This window comes from Amblyomma mixtum, chromosome 3, assembly GCF_055824585.1.
Source record: "Amblyomma mixtum isolate Tamu chromosome 3, ASM5582458v1, whole genome shotgun sequence".
Classification (NCBI taxonomy): Eukaryota; Metazoa; Arthropoda; class Arachnida; order Ixodida; family Ixodidae; genus Amblyomma; species Amblyomma mixtum.
Window position 1 is genome coordinate 56,115,461 of NC_143014.1, and position 22,646 is coordinate 56,138,106.

At 51.3% G+C, this 22,646-nt stretch overlaps 1 protein-coding gene across 3 annotated transcripts in view; it reads right to left on the reverse strand.

Moving 5' to 3' along the window:
- Hr38 (Hormone receptor-like in 38) overlaps window positions 1-19,949 on the reverse strand; it is a 42,324-nt gene extending 22,375 nt beyond the window's left edge. The window contains exons 1-2 of one of the 3 annotated variants that reach the window (XM_089579259.1): window positions 19,746-19,949; window positions 9,790-9,947 (exon numbers count right to left, since the gene is read on the reverse strand). In XM_089579259.1, coding sequence (XP_089435385.1) covers window positions 9,790-9,813 — 24 coding nt within the window. In that variant the 5' untranslated portion in view covers window positions 9,814-9,947; window positions 19,746-19,949. Of the gene's footprint in view, window positions 1-9,789; window positions 10,628-19,745 lie in introns of those variants that run through there. The other 2 variants (XM_089579263.1, XM_089579260.1) reach the window with 2 other exon arrangements.
- Between the last annotated feature and the right edge of the window lie 2,697 nt (window positions 19,950-22,646).

The window sequence follows — 22,646 nt, forward strand, 5'->3', positions numbered from 1 at the left end:
TGGCTCACCTCAGTGCTTACAATATGGCGATATAGAGACGCAAAGGCTGGAGGAGCTACGCTATGGGCAAAACTAGCCGGCTATGGAACAGCGAGGAGAAGGAGAAAATAGCTTTTGTAAACAAATATAAGCATCCGATGGCGATGTTCAGGACCTGGTGGATATGGGACAGCGGTCTGCCAGGCGATGCGACCTAAGCCAAGGGCTCCATGTGAGCTATAATGGGTGCGTAATGAGCGGAGATTGAAGCATGACGGCAAGCTAAAAGTTCCACAGCCAGCGCTTTGTCTTCAGGTGTGGCAAAGGAACATGCAAGGAACGAGAGCGGTGTTACAGAGAGTGTGGTATGCTTGACAAGACGAGCGTTAGGTGGCGAGAATGCTTTCTTTCGTCATCGCTTTCCTCCCATAACTCCTCCCAGATCGACGTTTTCCTTCCTTCAGTGGAAATCAGAAACAGCGCGCATTGCCGCGTTGTTTCAGCTTCGATATTTTTGCTTGCGCGGTTTTTATTCATTTATTTCCCCTTTTGTTGTTGAAGTTATGCGTCTTATATAGTTTCGATGCTTTTCATTATGCAGTTTTTGCTTGCGTATTTCTTGTGGGTTATTTCTTTTCGATTTTTGTGTATTTCATGGCGCATATTTATTACTTTTTAACCCACTATGCTGCTTACTATTTGTTTGCTTTCTTTTTCTGTTCATCCCCACTTGTCTCTAAAATGCGGCGGCGTTTGAGGGCACGGAATATAAATAAAACGAGCAGACACCCATAAAAGTGTTGACATACAGCGTCTGCTTGAATGTTCTCTCGTTTTCGCCCCGTTCGCGCGCGGTTTAGCATTCTTCGCAAATTAAGCGAGTAATTATCAATCAGCACCGACCACAGCTCTGCCCGTCGACATCAACCGGTCCTAGACGACACTTTACTGACACTTCCTCTCTCGGCCGATGCAGCTATCCTCAGAGCGCGTATCCCATACCTTTCGCTGTTTAACCGTTAAACCATTACTCCTTGATTGGCCAATGCCGGAAGGAGTTTGTACCAGATTGCGGCGCCGCCCGCCTATTATTGCAGCGCGGCGCAAAACCAGGTCATGCGCAGAGAGCGCCGGGGAAAAGGGAAGCAGCGGCGGAGAGTACCAGCTGCACTTTCCTGCCGTCGCAACGGAGTAAGATTGGAGCGCCCACTCGAGCGCGCCGCAATGCATTCGACGCGCGCCGATAATGCCGCGCTGCCCTCACACGCTCAGCGTTTCCCTTTGCTTTCCTCCCCCAAGTCTCCTCTTCGCTCATCGACGCGCCTTTTTGCAGGGATCCTCCCTTTCTTTAGCCTCCTCGCAGGCACGGTATTGGTCGACGCGCCACCTGTCGACACTGCTGCGAAACAAAATGCAGGGACGGCCAGATAGCCCACAGCGTTCTACGAGGGCCTCGGATTACGTCGCGACGCCATCTTTGGGATGCTCCATCCGATGAACCACTAGTCACGTGCTGTTATCAGCAGAATCAGCGGTCCTATCTACTTGGCTCCGTGGGCTTGACCTCCAATTTTCTTCCGCGGACCCCTTTAATTGTTTTGACAAAGTGAATTACGTAAATATCTTCGAATTAAAGAAAATAGTAGGAGACTCAATGAGCGCTTTTCGGCGAGGTCAAATTTCGTGCAGTATGGAGAAGATAGTTTTTGCAGCAGCCAGAAATGTAGCGTGAGCTACACTGGCCGAGGTTGAGCAGTTTCGCGTGGCTCTTGGAGAGCCGTGCTGCGCATGCGCGAGGAGCAAGTGACGTCACTACGCACAGCTGGCGTGCCTCGCCGCGCGCGCTCGCCTTCCTTTCCTTTAAATGATCGGACGCCAACGCCAATGAACACAACGAACGCCGACGGCCTATGGCTTCAGCGTCGCGTTTCTGGCACAACGTTGTCAATGCCAACGCATGCAGCGCACACCTGTCACTACCGCCACTTAGCTTAAAGCACGGTTGAGGTGTCCACTGTTACAGGAGGGCAGTTATGCGCCTTCCCTCTGGTTCAGGTGTCCGCCGAGATGTGGACACCTCGCCCTCCACCTCACGCTACGTATATCCTGGCATAGCAGAGCTAAGCCACTGCTAATTTTTTTTTATCGCTAATTATACACGTCAAAGTGTTGAGTACAAGAACGTGGCGTTCCGCTAGCGCTGTTTTAGGTCACAATGCTCACAAGAGGCGCAAGGCTTGCTGGCCTCAGTGTAGTAAATAGCCCAGTGTTTAATGTTGATTAGCAATGAAACATTTAAGGGCGTATTAAAAATAAGAGCACGTGACAGTTTTATGCGTTCGATAGCGAGGCACCTCTGCGAAGAAAGCGGAAGTTGACTGCGTGCAGCTAGCCTAAGAAGGTGTGTTTTTTTCTTTCGCAATTATGATGACCACGACGGTCGCTGATCTCAGGGAAGAGGTAGAGCTTTCAGCACTTGGCCCAGTGCCGAATGTGTAATTTTCTCGCACACAGGCTTTTAACTCGAGTGCTTCGTGTCTATGTGGCCTGTCATCAATAACACGCACGAACATTGTCCGAGTGCTTGCTCGAGGACCAACGTGGGGCCCGTGCGTCGCGTCCGGCATTCTTAGCGCGACATAAGTGGGCGTAGGCGAAGAAATCGATGATAAAGAAACTACTTGTAAGCGCTTTTGCTACAAGTGCCAGCGACTCGACGCAAAGGTGGTAAAAAGGAAGGCGCGAACAACTCGTGAAGAGGGAAGCGCAAAAAGAAAGGGGGCCGCGATTAGCGCGGGCTTCGCGGCCTCGAGTGGCGGGCGGACGCACTAGTGGACCCGGCGTGATGCAAGCGGTGTGCGCGCGCGGGGGTCCCGTTGCACGCGCGACGGCGCAGCACTTATGCGCGCGGGACTTATCTGTTGACGTTCTGGGAATGGAATTTCTCACTTGAGCTCATCTTATCAGCGCCGGCAACGTAAACATTCGATAGCCATGCATGCGCGCTTCTTTTAGAAAGATAGCGATATCCTCCCGATGGTCGAGGAGGGGAGCACGGCGGACCAGCTGCGGCCCGAGGCCCCCCTATTTTTACTCCCGCACGTATTTTAATGGCGATAAGCGCCGTACGAACGGGGAGCGAGAAAATGTGGCCGCACACGGCGCGCCTTTTAGGGCGCGCAAGGTAACGATAACTCGAGAGCGAACCTCGTATCATCGAAGCAAGCGGCGCGACGTCACGAACACTTCGATTGCACCGCGAACTGGGGTCGCTAGCGTCCGCGATGTCCGGGGTGGCTATGTCTCACTCTGAGGCTGCGCTATGAGTGACCCTTACGCAACTAGGCAGCAACACCGAGCAGCCATCAGTGGTGACCACCCTTCACAGACACGCAGCACGACGACGAGGAACACTGTGCGCAAACAAGAACGGTTTGTTCTGCGATGGAGGCTCGTTGGACGTCATATTTACCCCTCCTCCTCCTCCAAACGTACTTTTGTAGCTGCCTACGCAAGAGGTGTTGATCGCCAAGGGCCGACGGCGCTGAGTATCGTGATACGCCAACGCCAACGCGAGACATGTTTAGAGGCGCCGTAAGAAACTGCATTGAAAACATTGAAAGGTGCGTTCGCTTTGACGTTGGCACTGCCACTACAGCTGACGGCACTCGCATTAAAGTTCATTCCACTTCTCTAGGTCACTGCAGCAATGTTTCCCAAGATGGATCTGCTTGGCGATGGCGTAAGCTATGGCACAGAACAGTTGTACCAGTAGCAAAAGTCAAAGACACATTAGGCTCACGTACAATAACAGGAACGCGACAATTTAGAAGCGCATTCATGAGCGGGGCATTAAAGAAAGAAGACAACTGCCGCGATAATTGAAACGCCAAATCATCTTTGTCGAAGGCCTTTTGACGAAGATGCTTTGGACTTTTTTGATCCACTGTGAGCGCTGAATTACATAGCTGAGGAACGCCTAGTGTTTACATTTAGCAGGTCGGATGACCTCAACAGCATGACGAGTTTAGCAGTGCTCATTACGCTCGAGCAAGATTTTCGGGAACCACGTCGCTGAGCTTGGCAGGGAACGCATAGCCACATACTAGGGTTTTCCAACAAAGCCAAAAACGAATAAAGTTTACGAGAATAAACCAGTTGTCCGAGCATTCCCATAAAATGTAATTCCACATAATCTCTCACTTTAAGCTCAGCGTCGGCTCATTTTTTTCAGCCTGTGCTTAGCTATAACTCCGAAATAGGTGCGGGATGTCGTATAATTTCGCACTTCGATTGACCGTCGCTCATTTCATGCGGGCAGTCGTTCTGGAGTAATGTGGCTGGTCCGAAGGCAACCATCACCGTGAGTGAGTGTAGCTATTCTCCGCGGCGCATTATGGCACCAGGACGGCGCGACTCGGCGAGATCGCGCAGCACGTGCGGCGGCGCAGCCTGCAGAGTCGCCGAGGCGGGCTCCGCGCAACCGCGGCATGCTGCGCACAGGCCCATTCATCACCAGGCGCCGCGCGTGCGGATAGCCTTCCGTCAAATCGTTTCAATTGAAAGCGCCACAATGCGACCGCCTCGAAGTACATACACGCGGCAAAAGAAATGCAAGAGACCAAAACTGTACCTGGCCATAATCCCGGCAGTAACGCTCTCGATATCGCAGGCCAAAGGTAGGATCGAGGGCGAAGAAAAAAAAGGCCGGCGTTGCGAGACACTGACCATTGTCATGGGACGCGTCGGTATCCTTGCAAAAGAAAAGAAAAAAACACAAGGAGAGACGGCAAATTTCGTGTCTTCCGACCGGCTTCGGCGCGTAACAAAAATGCGCAGGTGTGGACAAGAAAATGAGGAATAGGCATCGCCCATCGATCTAGAGCGGAGGAAATTCACTCCCGAGGCGACAAGACGTGCAAGAGCGCGGCTCCGCGCCATGCGGCAGCCGCGACGATCGGCTCCTGACGGCTGACGCCAAAAAAAAAAAAAAAAAAAGAAGAAGAAGAAACCGCGCCCCACAATGGAAATAAGACAAATTCGCGCCTCGCTTGTGCAGGAACAACCCCGAAGCGCAGCCTGCACGTAACGCAACCCATTGTTTGAAGGCGCCCTGGATTTCCGACGCGCCAGCGATGCAGGTGTCTGTCATGAGCTTCGAGGACGTGCGATTCTGCCACCGCGGCTCTGCCACGCGACGTGGGCTTGACGCGCGGCGCTCATGACACGCGGCCCACGGCCGAACGCCACGACGCAGAAGCACCCATGCGCGGGAACCGCGAATCATGTCCTCCCATAAACTGCAGCGGGCGCAGATCCTCCAAGTTATTTCGTCAGCGCGAGAGGCACCCGACGCATGGAGATATGCCAGTCACTTGGGCAGCGACAAGATTTCGAACATCGCGTTTAATTTATAAGGCATCTGGTTCCTTAGGCGTTTTTTCTAGCCGCCTCGGTGGCTCAGTGGTAACGGCGCTCGGCTGCTGACCCGAAAGACGCGGGTTCGGTCCCAGCCGCGGCGGCTGAATTTCGATGAAGGCGAAATTCTAGAGGCCCGTGTACTCTGCGATGTTAGGGCACGTTAAAGAACCACAGGTGGCCGAAATTATCCGGAGCCCTCCGCTACGGCGTCCCTCATAGTCTGAGTTGCTTTTGGACGTTAAACCCTATAAAATCTAACCAAACCTTGGTCAGCTTCCCGGCATGATAGAAGGCCTCGCATCAGCCCAATTGACGGTCTATTGCAATAAACGGCTATGAGCGCGAAAGATAGGGGAAGAAACTGCTCAGATATGATCGGTTATGGTCTGCATCCCACCTCTTGTGCATACTGCATCGCGGAGACAGCCCAGCGCGCTCACTGCCTGGGCTTCAGCTAATCTGGCCTCGCTGCCGTCATGCCACGCCCTGTCACAATGCCTTCCTTGCCATGTGAGCTTACTAGCTGCAAAGCTGAAGTTTTGCTTTTTAGCGCACTAGCATTAATATTAATAGCGGCCATTCTCAGCATTTAGCCGTTGCGTGTTTGTGTGTCTGTTTTTTTGAAGCCTGCTTTGTGGCAGGCTGCTCATCTGCCCACCGGGTGGTGGACAACCTGCCCTTGTGCGCATATATATATATATATATACAAACTGTTGCGAGAAAGCACTATGAACGAGAAGTTATGTACTGATAAATTAGACTGACACACGCTTGAAAACAAACATAAGAAGGGTTTACTGACGTTTAGATAGGGTCCGGCCTTCTTCCTGGGACCAGGAAGAAGACTATATATTGGTTTATGGGGTTTAACGTCCCAAAGCGACTGAGGCTATGAGAGACGCAGAAGACTACATATATATATATATATATATATATATATATATATATGGCGGGACCTAACAGTAAGCGAAACCAGGAGCATAGGGGATGTTTTTTAATGTGTTATATTCATCAATGGCAGATTAATAGGGTAATCATTTGAAGTTAATTGATTAGAAAATATATGTATACATCTATATGTGTAAAATATATATAAGTATTCAGTTGCCACCCTGCCAGGTGGCAGCTCAGTCGCGAAAGGCTGCTCGGGAGGAGCAACCTGGGTCGCAACCCAATTAAATCCCACCGATGGTAGCACCTGCCACAGAAGGGCAGCGGCGCATCGCTTGACCGCTGCACCACTGCGCCATAAGTGGTTTGAGGACTTCCAAAGATCTATGAATATAAAGCAGAGAATGACCAATATGGACATTAGCCCATTATCGCTATCTGAAGCACTGGCATCCGGGAACACTCGACCTGAACACCGGAACCGAAGTGAAAGCCAAACGCATTTGGCCTGACAACACAAATCCATCATTTTTTTGTCTTGGGCGCGTATTCAAGGAATAGATACGCCGCGCTCAGTCCTGAACTCTACAGAACCACATGGCAGTGGCAGCTCTCACTCGAACCAGTCGGCCATTTCGTATCGGCGGCACCTCAGGCGTAATGCGCTCTCCGCGCAGCATAAGGCGCACATGTGCGGTGCCTCCGCGGCGTGTGTCGAAACGTGGATTACCACTTGCCAGTAGCAAACCCCCAAGCAGCGATTCCCGCCGAGATGTATTAGCGCAAGCTAACGACTTGTTTTCGATGTCAACCGGCACGCTCCTCGTGAGAGATGTACGTCTGTGTTTTCGAGGCGGCTGCTCTTGCGCTCCATCTTGCCAGCGACAGGGAAGCTGGAATTCCCACCTGCTATTGTGCGCACAATCGGTGCAGACTGAGAGATGCGTTTGACGCAGCACCACTTCTTGAGCCCACCGGCGGAGCCGTCGCCCGAGTTCCCTTTGCAATGGCGCTTCATTGTATCGCGACTAAATGAAGTATATGTAGTTCCTTGTAAACAGACGGCTAATCTTGAGCCCGGAGAAAGTTGCGCGCTGAAGCCGCGTGTTATGATGGCAGTTTGGCTATAGAGCAACGGCGCTAATGGCAACGAGTTACTCAATACAGTGGCGTGCTAGTGGGAGCATTATCGACTGAAAATAGCCCTCACATCGTCGCTTAGACCCCTCTCGCACATATGAGCACAAGCATTTTTTTCTTCTTTCGACAGCCATTAGATTTACGCGCATGTAGAAGTGGAGACGTTCGACGTCACGACCGGAAGCTGGTGCGGCAGCAACTCCAACGCGTAGATTTTAATAGCAGACTGCAGGTGTAGCGGAATAGTAAATCTGGAAAGTACACGCGTCTGCATCGTGCCTTAAGTCTAAACTGGGGTCTACATTTACGGTTCTAAGATTTTTAGAAAAATGGGGAACATATAACAAGAAGAAGAAATGGGCTTGGGCAGGGCATATAATGCGAAGGCGAGATAACCGATGTTCGTTAAGGTTAACGGACTGAATTCCAAGAGAAGACAAGCGTAGCAGGGGATGGTACAAAGTTAGGCGGGCGGATGAGATTAAGAAGTCTGCGGGGATAAGGTGGCCGCAGCTGGCACAGGACAGGGTTAGTTGGAGAGACATGGGAGAGGCCTTTGTCCTGCAGTCGGCGTAGTCAGGCTGATGATGATGAATTGCCCGAAAAAAAAAAAAAGGTGAGCAACGCGGCTACACACATTGGCATTGAGGTTCGCTTGGTCTCCCCAGTAGGTTCGTGACAAACTGTTCGGGCCAAATATTTCTGCTGCGGACCACACGTAGACGCGGTGTTACTTTGTCGTATCGCAAGATGCTAATTCTAAAGCAATACGTTATCTAAAGTTATACCGTGCTCCTTCCATTGTGAGGCAAATGTTCGCCACCCCGAGACACTCGAAAACCTTGTAAGTACCAGTATGTTTGCTTACAGAACGATCGCTGATTTTTCTTGACGTTCAGCTGAAAAATAAATTCGCAAAACACACTAAGTGGGACCGCGGGAGTGATATGGTCGCCGCAGGACACTCGTTTGTGGTGAGCAACAATATGAGTGCAAACCACGGACACCGATCGGTGCGGCTGGCTTGGCTCGGAGAAGGGTGCGACTTCTCTATACACTATGCATATTTGTGCTATCGCTGAAAATCCAAACAAAAGGGCTGTTCTGCACATCTGGCCTTGGAGCCAGAGATCGACGGCGCTCCTCCCACCTCACGCCACCCCCTCGCGGCGCAGTTCCAAGCCGAGAGCGCCCAAATGTCGTAGATTGCATTAGCGGACGCGCGGCGCGATGTTTGCGCCACCGATAGCACAACAATGACAAAACGCCTCCCGGGTAGCACGCGCAGGTCTCTGCTTGCCGCAGTATCTCCGGGCACGTTGGATATCATCCAATTTCGATGCCGCACGCTCAATATCGCTCTCGTGGCGCAGGTCCCACTGCTTCGTAGCATTTGGAGCCACGAGGCATGGGGCAGTGCGCCACGTATCCCACAGTGACCATGCGCCGCCGTGACCTGCTGAGCGCGGACGCTCGGCGCTTCGGGCATTCCCACACCTCCCCACCATGCTTCTCCGTCACAGACCCCGTATGCCAGCTCGTCTGCTCGTCGAAGCATGGAATTCATACGTGACGCGTACAAAGCAAGGAAAGCCCGTCATGCGTAGAGGTTTGTGTACAGGCATACAAGCAGTATGAAAGAAAACAGTGAGCTCATTATCAAGAATCAAGTTGATCCTTACTTTCGAGTCGAACTTGATACAAAAAAAAAAACGTTATGGGAATGATTCATCTAGAGAAATAAACGAGGCAAAGGAAACAGAACTAGGCTTTTCGCTTACACTCCCTGAGCAATTGTTGGTTGTATGATAATGAGGCGTTCCCTTTCATGTTGCTTAGCACCTGCGCCACCAACGAAAGAAAGCCGAACTTACAAAAAGGCAAGATAACAACACGTCCCACCGCACAAGACTGGGGAGGGGGGACAAAGGGGGGAGGGCAGATACACATTTATGGGTGCCGAATACGAACAGCGTTGCCATCCCAGCTTGTATGAACTATGTCAGCCAAGAACGAGCACACGTGAAAGCACTTAGGAGCCTTCAAGTGGCGGGCGTTTGCAATGAGCACGTTAAATTGCTGGTCTTAGGTATAAGACTCAAGACTATGTATCTAGGACTGGCGCAGCTAGCCCACGCTCTAACGTCATTCCTCTCTCCCTCACTTTCTTTTCTTACTGCACTTTGTTTACTACTCCCAATTGGCGAACGCAATGTTTTCTTGCCATGCGTAGGAAAGCTCGGCACTCGATATGAAAACATCCGTAATCGGGGCAGGGCAAACAGTTCTCGCGAGAGACGGCGCTGCTGGCAGGGCGCCCGCGAGCGCACTATCGGCAGAGAAAGGAGGGCGCCTTACCTGCGGTGATTCAAGGAGCAGCATGGTTTCTGACGGTGCAGCCCCAATTGTCTCCAGAGCCTGGGAGGCAGACTCGAGCTCCGTGCTGGGTTCCGATCCCGCTGAGCTTGCAGCTGCGCTCGGGCTGGGCTGGTCTTCCGGCTCAGACACCGCGAGGGCTGCGTGGTAGAGTCAAGCAGTGCGCGCCGTCACAATCGACACGGCACGAGCCCCAGGAGGCCCGCTGGCAGTTGGCGCATCAACACCGGCGCAGCTCGGCTCTTTTTAGCACAAAGAAGGCACTGACGTCCAGCTCGGCGCTCTAATGCGCATTTTTAATCTTTTTTTTTTACCGTCTAATTATCGGTGCTGCTGAGCAAGTGCTGATAACAGGTGTTGAAGAGCCGTAGCGAAGCCCGCCTAAAGCGGAACCAAGTCCCAAACATGTCTGCTCAGACATCCTAATCCCCGAAATATTAGTCACGGCTCTGCAGCGCGTCGACAACTCAATAAACAACCTGCTCTTGCCCAACGCCTGTCTATTTAGTGACACGAAGGTCAGTTTCTTCTGTTTAAACAATACAAGCCAAAATGAAAAGTCAAATAATAAAAAGAAAAATAAATAGTTAAATATAAACGACGAAGCCTCGTTTTTTATGCTGAACCATGAACCAATTCGCCCAGCAGTTAGCGCTTCTGATCGTCTTTCTGTTTTCACCATGCTTTAGGGACGATTTATAGGCATATCATCACATTCTGAACTGTCCGTGTGTGACTTTCGTGATTAAGCCACACGATAAGTTTGGTAAGTGTATCATTCGGTTCACTAGTTATCAACGCGCGGCTCTGTGCCCAAACGACGCATAAGCTGCTCTGGGGGCTGCACACCGACGATCATTCTCACATGTAGCGGTGTTGCTGAACACAAAAGCTCTCTGTGCTTGCCGCGGAGCCTTCGACGCACATATCTGTCACTTTTCGAACAACAGTGCAGCTTCTACACAGACCGCATCCTGCTATAGTTAGCATTTATTTATTCCTTATGTCAGCTCCTGGGCATAAAAAAAAGAGCTGTTTTCTATCCGGGTGTACTGATCGTAGTTCACAAGCCTCATAAGCGCATGACTCCGACGTCATCACGACGTCAAACTGCCTGCAGACAAACGAGAGGAAGAGTATTCCCCCCGACGACGTTGTACCCTTCTCACGTAGCAGTATATACAACTGATATCTGGTAACACAAGTACCGTGACAAGCTCAGAAAGAATTCAAGTATCCTAAGACATCATCGCGGGCGTTCTATTGGCGAATAAGTAGTTAACTCGATTAATAGGTGTCGAAAAACAAGCTGCCATGGCATCAGGCGCGGTATGTTGCAATCGTAAGAGAACAAGAACAAAGTGTACAAACTAAACGCGTAGCTTTTGGAAGGAAAGTGATTAACAGCCTAGAAATTAGTGTCACATGATACTAGAACGGAATATTTTCAACAAATGAGTGTGTACCCACAACAACTGGTAAATATATTACGTCTTTAACTCTTGGGCTATGAATAGCACCAATGAAAACAATACAAGTCAGAACGCCTTCCGTGTTGACTTCCTCACCAAGGAAACAGAGAACAATCAGGCCTTGAAAAAAATAAAAGAGAAATGAGGCCTGCTCGCAGTTGCTAAGAGTGTTTACTATCAACATCGTCGAGAGAAAAATCAAGGCAAAGGCGTGAAATTGCGTGAATCGAACGCGGCGAGAAGTCAGCAAAGAGACGACGAGAAGAGAAACGATTTCTGCTAACAGCGCAAAACATATATTTCAAACACACCCGACATTTGACAACAGATGAAACTGGCAATATTTATAAAGCGAATTACGAAGTTTGCAGAAATTTCAGATCGAAAGAGAAGAGCAGCGCCCCGGTTCGTGATGTCCAAAAACTGGCATCTCCTCATCTCTTGTAGCAACTGACAGGACATGGCAGATTTTGTTTAAGTTCAGCGAAGCTGTTCCCTGTCGAACTGACGAAAGGAAAGTCTCATTTACTTGAGTCTAGCGACTGCATCACAGAAATGAGGCACTGGAAGCATATTGACAGTTCGACGAGTATTCCTACTAATGGACGCGAGTAGTCGCGTCCAAATTAAGTGCTAGACAGGTGCATTGAAGTAAGTGCAGAGTAAATCCCATAATAGCACCGCGTAACCCCTATTTCCTTTGTTTAGGCACTGCGACGCACTCGGCGCACGTGCCAGCGGGTGCCCGGCGTTACGCTGAGCACAAGTAAGTTTCGAAGACAGCCCGAAAACCTCGCGAAGCGACGCCCCAACGGCTAGAGGTGTTCGACAACTACGGGGCCATGTGCTGGCTGCTAATGTGCGGCAAGAGTTCCGCGCACAGCGCCGTTGGAGAGTGAAATCGCGCGCCGCCAGCGGTGCTCACGTTGTCGCCATCCACGGTGTACGCGGCCGCCGCGACTCGCGGAAAGCAAGACGCATGCGGTTGCAAAACGCGAGCACTCTCGCAAAACGTTTGCGCGGCTCTCGGAGTAAGACAGTGCGTGCAACAGGCGCGCACATACTCACACTGTTGCGCACCACGGAGCCCAGCAAGAAAGGTGCCGCGTGGAAGAGCGCGGTGACAGCGACGGCCAGCGAGAGGCGAGGGCTCCCTTCGGAACGACGCCGACTGCGGGCAGACTGCGTGGAGCCGCCGGGCGGCAGAGCGAATGCTATCAGCCCGCGAGCGGCACCTTTATCGCTGCGGCCGCAGATAGTGCGCACGTTGAAGTCACATTGCTCTAATGTCCCTGCCGATAGGCGATCGTCCAGCGCGAAAGAATTCGCCCCAAGATTCCAGGCTCGACTTCGAAACTAGAACCGGAGAGGCGCGCGCGTCGCGCCTCCCCTCCCACTCGGCCTCTCTCTCGCCGATGCGGACCGCCCAGGGACGGGCGCGCGGGAATGCCGGTGGGCGGGGAAAGGCCAACGAGGACCTGGGCCAACCAGTGGCAACAGTAGAACCACAAGTGGCAATCTGCCTGCCTGGATTCACCCACTGATGTCCCCGCGGCAACTTCTTTTTTTTTTTTTTTCCTAACGAGGCTTCCAACTACAGACGACAAGCACAACCTATAAGTTTCCGTTGTATGACTTTCTTCACAGCCCTTGGAGCGTCTATTTCTCATTGCGGCGGATACTATGTAGTTAAATGAGCAAAACCGACATATACCGCAGTTCCACGGCTCTACACACTCCGGCGATAACAGGAAAACAACGCATCTCAGCACCGATCAAAGTAACAATTGTTGGGACACTGTGAATTAAGGCACAAACATTGGCTGCCGATTAGGATGGTGGTTTCAGGAGGCACTGCATGTTCCCCACGCTTCATAGGCGTAGCCTACTCGCGTACTTGAGCGAATGGGCTGAGCCTCGCAAGTCTGCCACGGATTCTGGCAACTCCATTTCGGCGGTCTTTGCCAGAAAGGATTCTAAAAGACACTGGGTTCTTGTTTCCATGTTCAAGGACGTAGATGAGGTCAGAACACACTTGAGTGCACAGCCGTCACGTTCCACAGATACGAAGCGCGTACGTGAAGGGGCCACCTTGTCTCTCCGAGGATGAAATGGCGGGGGAACACCGCTGGTCGCCTCTTGCGTCAGAGAGGGAAATTCAAAGGTCGCATGCGATGAGTAATGTGTGGAATGAGAGTGATTACTGTCGAGAAGGACGAAGCTACCCAAGATTATCTCTTCTACAAACACCTCGTCAAGCAAACGCCGTTGGGAGGGCGCTGGGACAGAATCTGCAAGTTTTGCTTGCGATGCGTGCTCGCCAATCGCCCGCCTGCTAGGGACACAGCGTGAAGAGAGCCACCTCTCGTCCGCTGCAGCACTGTCGATTCAGCCGTCAACGCAAAACTAGCGCCCCTGGGTTCCGTGTCTCGAAGCGCGGTATGCTTAATGGCGTCGAGGCATTTGGACCCGCTTGGGGGGAGAAAATCACTTCGAATGACGCATTTCATGCAGGGGCAGTGGCTGGCCAACGGATCACCATCATGTGACGGCGTAAACAAGCTGAGGGCAGGCTTCCTTTAGCACTTTCCGCTTGAATTAGTTTACCTCAATTTTTGCGTGCTGCGTTCTGTGTACAAGATCTTCCTCTGCTTTTGAGAGAGAATCACCCCAGTGAGCAACGATACAACTACACAGAACATATTTCTGCGCTAAGAAATAAAGCAAATAAGACAGCAGTCGAGAAATGTGTCTCGCAAACCATCGTCTAGGGGCGCAGTCAAACTCGGGAAGTTTTACAAAACTTCAGCTTTATCGAAGATGATAAAAAGCAATGTTTTAACGACAGGCATGCTATACTACAGCGTCAAGTTAAAACCGGGCTCAGAGAAGCGCAACTGTCCACCTTGAACCACGCTGCGCCGTTACCTTTGGCGAAATTGCCGTCATGCGGTCATAAGACGCCTCAAACTGCTTCATTCTGCGTACTTCTAATTGCTCAGTGCATTATACACCCACCCGGTGATATCGGCAGCGTCGAGGGTCATCTTTCGCTACAATGGGCAGCTGAAACGCGTGGCAAGCAACTTTACAGCTGCTCCTTGTGAAGTACTCGGACAACAGCGTCCTGACGGGTGCGAAAGCGGCAAAGCCCTAAGCAGGTAGGGACTCTCACCGATGTTTGTTGATAGCTGTTGTGGCGCTGTTTTTTCAATCAACAAGACAATCCCTAAGTTGCAAAACGGAGTATGTTTTGGGGGGGAATAATTATTGTTTTCGACCAGGTGCTTGGAGGCATCTGCATGACAAATATAGTCGTGGCTGCCAGGAAATTTTTTCTTCGCAGAGTGTTGTCCCTAGTAAGTGCCTTTACTAGGGACAGTGTTCCGTTTAACACACTAACAAGTCTAGCTTAAACAGGGTTCCTTTTTTTTTTTTTTGCCGCAGCAGTAAATCATGAAGCAGAATTGGGGGACAAGGCCAACGGAAGATAAGTAGATGGCTTGACATGCTTGCTTCGCCTCCGTACTCTGTTGGTACTCTGCGTTTTGCCTGCCATGGACCATCAATACCAGTCACCAAAACATACACCGAGTCCTCTCAGAAACTGGCCAAATTATCTTCGACTGCAACTTATGGCTACTTAGTCCCTCTTTACCTCGCATGTGCGTTAAATAAACCATGTTTCACCTCTCTGTGACCGTAGGGGCCATGTATCCCAGCGAATTCTTTGATGACATCGTAACAGCAACTGTAAAGTTCTAGATTGATGTTGCTGCTCCATGACGCCATGTTTTAACATCGATTATGTTCCAGAATATGTTAATTATGACAAGGTGCCTAAAAAGAAATAAAGCACGCTATCAGACATAGAAGTGTACGTGACGTTGAAAAAGTGAAGCATCGGGCTTGCTGCCTTGATAGGGCTTTGCTCACAGACGGCGGTGTATCGCAAATGGTTCAAGACATAGTCGAACGGCAGCGCTTCATTCCAAAGCGTAGTTGGTGTATAGCACTTGATACCTGAAAATTACTGCATACAGGCTGCTGAACTTCCCTGTTCGAATCGCCAAGAACAGGTAAGCGTAACGGGACGGCTATTTCTCAAGCAGGTCGACTGAGCGTGTTAATTTTTCTGCGCACTGAACTGCTCTATGCAAGTGCGAGGACATATGCATATATGAAAACAAAGCCCTCCATAGGACGCAGTAAGACGTTATACTTTGACTGGGAACTGTAAAAAAAGGTATCTTTTCACAAGAAAATAATCTGACGAGTTCCTGTTGGTCGGCAGTATTGTTTTCTATGAAGGGTGATGCTGTACTGTACGAATTTGAAATGAAGCACTTCACGGAGCGTTAGGGCTCTTCAGTTTCAAGTCCCTCTGGAACCAGGGATGACACGTGAAAAAATTGCTGGCAGTTTAGCACTGCTAAGCACGGAATATTAAGCGAAATCAGGTTTTTGCAGGTGGACACCGACGCCACGTACATGGAAGAGAGATTGAGGTGTCCACTGACCAAGGGAGCCAGTTGCGCGCCTTTCCTATCGTCAAAAGCAACGGACTCTACAACGTTGTCAACGCCAACGCCAATGAACCCAATGAACGTCGGCGGCCCACTTGTTTTGTCTGGTTTGGTTTTTGAGGAAAGGAAACGGCGCAGTAACTATCACATCTTGCTGTACACCTGAACCGCGTCGTAAGGGAAGGGATAAAGGAGGGAATGACAGTAGAAAGAGGAAATTTAAATTTGAAAATTGGTTTCTGAGTAAAAGAAATGGCGCAGTATCTGTCTCACATCTCGGTGTGCACCTATAGCGAGCCTTAAGGGACGGAATAAAGGAGGTTAATGAGAGAAGATATGTCACTTGGCTGCCACACCACCACCGCTTCTCCACTTGAAGGTCAAATTGCGGCGCCGATGATCTTGGCTAGGCCAGTAAAGCTTTCACTTTAAAACTTCTCTAAAGCAAGCGCTGACCATGACTTGGCCGGCGTTCATTAGTTTATCGCTGGCACTCCATGTCTGGCTACTTTCTCGCTGAACATGGTAAAGGGATTGTGCTTGTGCAGTGGCAATTAACGGAGCTCTCTTACATAAGAGAAGTCTGGCGAATGTGCCCTGAGAGTTTTTCAGTGTAAGGGCGAATATAATGCAGGCGACTTAACAGGCCTCATTTTCGCGAGTCACAAAGCCCTTGAGAAAAATTTGTCCCGCAAATAATTTGGGCAGAGGAGCGCCAAGGGTCCTACCACCTCCGCTTCGCGAAATGTAGTGGTTGCGAAATGCGCCGATATTGAGGCTTTACCCGAGTTAGCGGAAAATATGGCGTTTACAGTACCTGGCATGTTTTGAATGTTCTAAAGGCACGCGTTTCGTCCATGTCTTTTACTCGGTGTTGTGAAAACAACAAAAGCCATTTTAAAAGTGGGCCTCGTACTCCTTAACACCTTTTCTGCCATCGGTATCTGCGGCTCTTTAGAAGCAGGGGTGTGCTGGAACAAGCGTCCATTATTACGAAGGGAAGCTTGCATTAGTGTTGGAGAGAACACCCGCAATCGGAATCATCGGTGCAAAAATGTAGAGGCTGTTTTTTAAAAGCCACGTCCTTCACTACAATAGGTCACAGAGAGACTATTGTGGAGATGGGACGTGGTCGGCGAAAGGCCGCCGTCGTGTTCAATGGACGGCGACGGAGTGTGCCCTATAGTATTGCTATAAGAGATCGCTTGCCTACCTGACACAGTCACTATTCCACACCTGTCGAGTTACATGTAACATACTCAAACCTACAATCCGAAAAATTCTTTATTTCCTAAATAAATCCTCGTTGCAGTAGGACTCTAGAGTTGCCTAATAGACTGGCGGAGGGGTTGCATCACGCACCATTAATGCAAGCGTGTCTCGACGGCTGGACAACGCCTACGACATATCTCTCGTAGTAGAGTGAGTGAAGGGAGTGACGTTGTATGGAGTGTATCGCCAGTCGAGATAACCCCGAAAGCCTCGAGCGATGAGTGCCGGAACGAAAGGATCACTCGTCAAGCCTTCGAGCTCTATAGACGTGGTCTGACTCAATGATGCAGCGCTGCGATGTGGAAACTGCGTTTTGAAATTAGGTAACCGGAGTCCGAATTCATGAATTCGGTCACAGCCAAGTACGAATTGCATAAAAAATCATTCGGTTCTTTAATTTTGTTGCAAATACGGCCCCTGATTGGCTGCGCCCTGTGACTTTTGCGATAAAGAGCACAGAGAGCGCAGAAAAAGAGGCTTGGGGAATAGTTGCGGAGGTAACGACTGCACGTAAATTGAAGTGAGTTCTGCAGGTCAAAGTTTTCAGGAAAAGTAATGCAAAGGAATGTGATTTCTATGGGGACGGGCAAGTGAGGCTGAAAGTACCATTGGAAGGACGTGTTTTACTTTCCGCAGAAAGAGAACAGTCAGGGCAAATTGTTCGGACATCCACACGACCAATATGCTAGCATAAGGAATGAATACTGTCGGCAAAATAGTGATCTAGCGTGGCAGAACTGGTTGCTAGCAAGCGGTCAAATAAGTGGCAGCATTGACGAAGGTTTTTGAAAACCGAGAGTGTTTTACAACTTCAGGAAATGTGCCTTTTGAAGGCACTAAAGAAAGCTGTTTATTGTAAAATTACTGTGAGAATCATAGCAATATTTGATATCAGTTCGTAGCAGTAATGGAGCACTTTTAAACTCGACAATGTTCGTTTTCTTCCACAGGCCAAGAAAGAATAATCATCTCACGACGGCAGTACACTAACAAGTGGGATGCTATGCAAGACATCGTGTTATGAAGCCAAAGTTCCCTCCATGTATACAGAACGACAGCATTAGTCAACCTTGTGCCTCTTGGGGAGGCGAGTAATGATAAACACTTTTTGTCTAGTACAAGTGCCCACTTGCGAACACTAATGCTCAGAATCCGTATAAATATAAGCTGCAGACTTCTCACTGTGGGAAGAATCCTTGAGTCGGGAACATCTTGACATCGCTTACTAACATACTACTCACAAAGATGATGAAAAAAAAAGAGAAAAATTGAGAACTAAAACGGAATGCACTGTATTAGAGTGTGATATGACCAACAATATCTGGGGTCTAAACTCAGATCTACGTAAACCAAAGAGTCGAGCAAATACAAAAAAAAGACAAAGGAGCGGCTAGAACCAACACAAACACCTATCGGCTCAACATCCGATACGTGTGTTTGTCCACACCGTTACAGAATTCGTGTCGCAGGCTTTCCTAACAGAGCAATAACGAGCCTAAATGAAGAATGTTTTCCTCTGTTTCGGTGTAGAACGTAATATGTTGCCTATTCACAAATTCTAATCAGGGACAGCATTTTATGCACTTCAAGGGTGCAAACAACCGTCGCTTCAGCAGCAGTGGCCGCCAAAAGCGTGCCAGGCAATGCGGAAGTACGGCTGAAGTGTTGGAAGGAGGCGGCTGTATCTGCATAGCGTGCATTATTAAGGGATGTTGGCGGTCCGTTTTCAACGCGTTCTGTGCTGTACGTCAGCTAACTAATGCTCAAGGTCAAGGTTACCCATACTCGCTGACCTCTCCCGCGCTGAGTATAAACAAAAGAGCGGCGGGCGCGAGCCGAGCGCTTCCGCGCGGCGGGCGCGCGCGCCCCAGCGGCCGGAAGGGGAGGCGCAGGCGGGGTCTCTGAAGGCACCGCAACCGCAGCGCCAGAACTGGGTCACAGCGCGTGAACGTCATCGGCGAGGCTCGGACGCCCGAAGAGGCCCTACAAGCATCCCGAAATAGCCCGATCGAACCGGCCGCTGACGTCACGCGCGGCGCCACACTATTATTGGCCCCTGTGACGCTTCCCTTCCCACAATACTCGCGTGACGTCACAATGGCGTCAACGTGACGTCAGTGGGCGCAGTGGCGAACTAACCCTGGGTCGTCGGGCAACCAGGCCACAACAGCTGCCCCCAATGCGCCCGGACAACAACCAAACGGGAGCCGCCGGCGGCCCGCTCCCTACCGCTGGCTACGCGGGACGGGTGGTGCGGCCACTGCGCCTCGCATCCTGAGAAAGCAGTTCACTCGCGACAAGAGCGTACAATACGAGCTGCAGAACAAGTATTCACTCAAGAAACAACGGTAAAGGACACGGACGCTGACAGCGCAATAAAGACCGTCATGCATTTAGATGTTCCTTGCACGCGAATCCTAGCGTCGCCCGTGCGGTGTATACTGTCAAACTCTGGTCCACAAATGACGGCGGCAGAGAACGACTACGAATGATGCGAGTGCGGAGGATGCACGGGATCGGCGCCGAGCAACCGCTGAGGGTCCGTAGGTCACGCGGACTCCGCGGCTGCCCGGCGGCCGAGGCGCGCGAGGTCAAGGGTCGGCCGCACGGGCCGGCCACGGGTGAGGCAGCCCGGGCCCACCCGTCCGACCGTAGAAAGGCCACTCACTGGTTTCGGGTCACGGCTGCCGAGTGCTCCGTGCTCGACGAGCGTTTGAGACGGTATCCGCAGGCCTGCTACAGTTGGCCGCTGGCGAAGAGTGCTGTCAGAGGGCGTCTCTCGCGAGCTGTCCCGTTGAGCGAAGACGAGGCTGTCTGCATGAATGTGCCTGAGAGGTCGGCAAACTGGCGTCAAAATCCGGGCGCACCGGCGGCCGAGGAGCTTATATAGCGGCCGTGAGCCGAAAGGGAGCGGCCGTGACGCAACCACGGGTCGTGACGTCACGGCTCCAATCCCGAGCGCCGAGTTCGGTGACGTCTCTCCAGCCCTGAATGGGGAAGCGCAAGCAGACATAAGACGCGCCGTGACGTCGCACATCGATTCGGGTCCGTGACGTAAACGCGCGCGTCATGAGGTCCCGGGCCACGCGACCAACGCACCGCGATCGATTCCGCCTGGGGCCTCCGCACACACGTGCCAGCACGTCCTGGCGACGCGCACCGACAACATTGCGTCTCCCCCGCGTGACAGCCGGGGCCCAATCGCGGCAACGACGCTGGCCGCAGCTGCTTCAGCTGAGTCACGCGCCACGCACCGGAGCGGCGACGGGCCGTTGCGCCCGGCGACACGAAAACAGGCCCCGCGTCGCGAAAGCGGCGTCGCCCGCACGGCTCCCGAGCCGCAGGGGCAGCCGACCCGCCGGACGACGCGCCTCTCGGCCGGCACACGTGCTCCGCAGGCGGGGGACTCCGAGAGCACGCTACGAGAGCAGTCCCAAGTGCCGGCGTACGTGTCACGGGAACGAAGCCACTGCTTGCAGCTGTTACCGTTCGTATTCTCGTAAAGAATGACAGCTGAGAGCAGGGAAGAACATACAGACAGACGCATGCTTTTCAGATGCGCGAGTAGAGAGCGCCTCGACCGTGCGCAATCACAAGCGACTTGTGAGTGAGCAGGCGGGTAGAACAGGTTTAAAAAAAATGCTTTGAAAAGTTGGAAAAAAAAATAAGGGCGATTACAGCGCACTTCTGCCTTTACGAAATTTTTCCCATACAGTTTGCCGCTATCCGCTTCTAAAATGCGTCAAAGCTTCACGAATCATAAAGCCGCAGCATTTCCCAAAAGTTTTGCGTTATTCTTGCACGTACAATGACAAGAACAAGAATAATAACAAATGCAACAAGGAACGACAACGAAGCTTTTCTGGGTATCCTAACTGCAATAGGGAGCAATGTTACCTCTCCCCCTTGCTTTTTCCTCTCTCTCCCATCGCTTGGCAGAGGAAACTGAGAGACGTGCGCGAAATATGAGTTAATTTTTAGTTGAATCACATCGGTTCCAACGTCTTCGTATCTCAGAAGGAACCGTGTTAAAAGAGGGTCCGGCTGGAGCCGACGTTAGTTCTGATCCGTCAGTTTACGAAACGACGGAAACGAGAATAGAGAAAAACAGCAATAGCAACATGAAAGCTCGGAACAAACCTTTAGATTGTTGCACAAGCGACACTGTCAGAGGCCTAACGAGTGAAGGAATTCCGCAGGTATCAGCGCAGTGAGTTGCGTGACGTCGGCTTGTTTTGCTAGCGGCACGTCGGTCCAGCGCGACGCGATGTCGCGCTGCGTGCCTGTCGTCTGCACATGTGTGCGTGCGGCCGACGATGCTCGGGCGCAATCTGTCGGGCTCGCACTGTGGAGCCGTGTGGCAGCTTCACGCACACCTACAGCATTCCAAACTGACATCGCGCGGCGCGCCGCACAGACGCGGCAGAATCTCATTCTAGGGTTCTCGGCTGCATCACACACGACGAGGGAACGGCGCGCATAGCTGGAGGTAAAACGCGCGGGTTTCCTGACGCCGATACGCGCAAAGCGCGCGGCAGTTGTTCATGCCTTGCCTCTGCGATGGGTTTCGAGCTGCGCAGCCTTTCTTGCGCTTGCTCTTGTACTTTTTGTTCGTGGTGTGCCTCTTGTTCTTCTTGTCCTTGTAGCTGTTGGAGCCTTTCTTATAGTTCGTGCGCTTTGAGCCTCTCACGTTACTCCAGCATTGTATGTACAACCTGCCACCCCCCAACCGCAGCAAATCTAGAGGGGTAGGAACTTTTGAGAAGGATGGTACGTGCCGTGAAGATGGAACGGAACGCCACGGAGATGTAACGACACGCTATTACATGGTTGTAATACCGTACCGGAACTCTAACAATATGCGTTATCACTGGATTCCGCGATGGAGCGGCACGAACTGTTTGTTTGAATACTGCGCGGTGATGGCTAGACTCAGATGGCTAGACTTGCGTGTAAAATGCGACCAATGGGGCGGAGTTTTGATCGCTTGTTATAACAAGACTGTATACAAATATACGTTAGACGGTGAGATGCGCTTTCCTTCTCGCAATATAAAGTGTGACGCTGCCGTCGTGAACTAAAGTGCGGGTCCCTTCTGACTTTGGTGAGAGTGAAATCACAGGCAGTAACACGGATAGGACAATTTATACAGAGAAACGAGGCGGGATAGAAAATACCAAACATTCAACCGGAAATTCCTGGACGAGACGTCCTACACTCGTCCAATGTCGCACGACAAAGTTCTTCCACAACCCGCTTAATCTGCACTAGCGAGATGAAGTCAAAGGCCCTAGCGCATGGTTCCTCGTGAAGCGCTCGGTACGTCCGTCGCGTAGTCCGTCCAGGGTGTCCGTGACACCACGTCGAACACCAAACTGACCTCAGTGGCCCGTCGCACCACTCGCGTAGCTTTGTCCTCAGGAATGACCGGCTCTCCCGGGTCCCACATCACCGTATCGGGCCTCTGTCTCCGCGCGACTGCACAACGCCTCAGAACTTCCGTTCCAACCTCTTCTTTCTTCACCCCGTCCTACCTTCACGCGCTTTCCTTTTTCTTCAGTGAATCGTC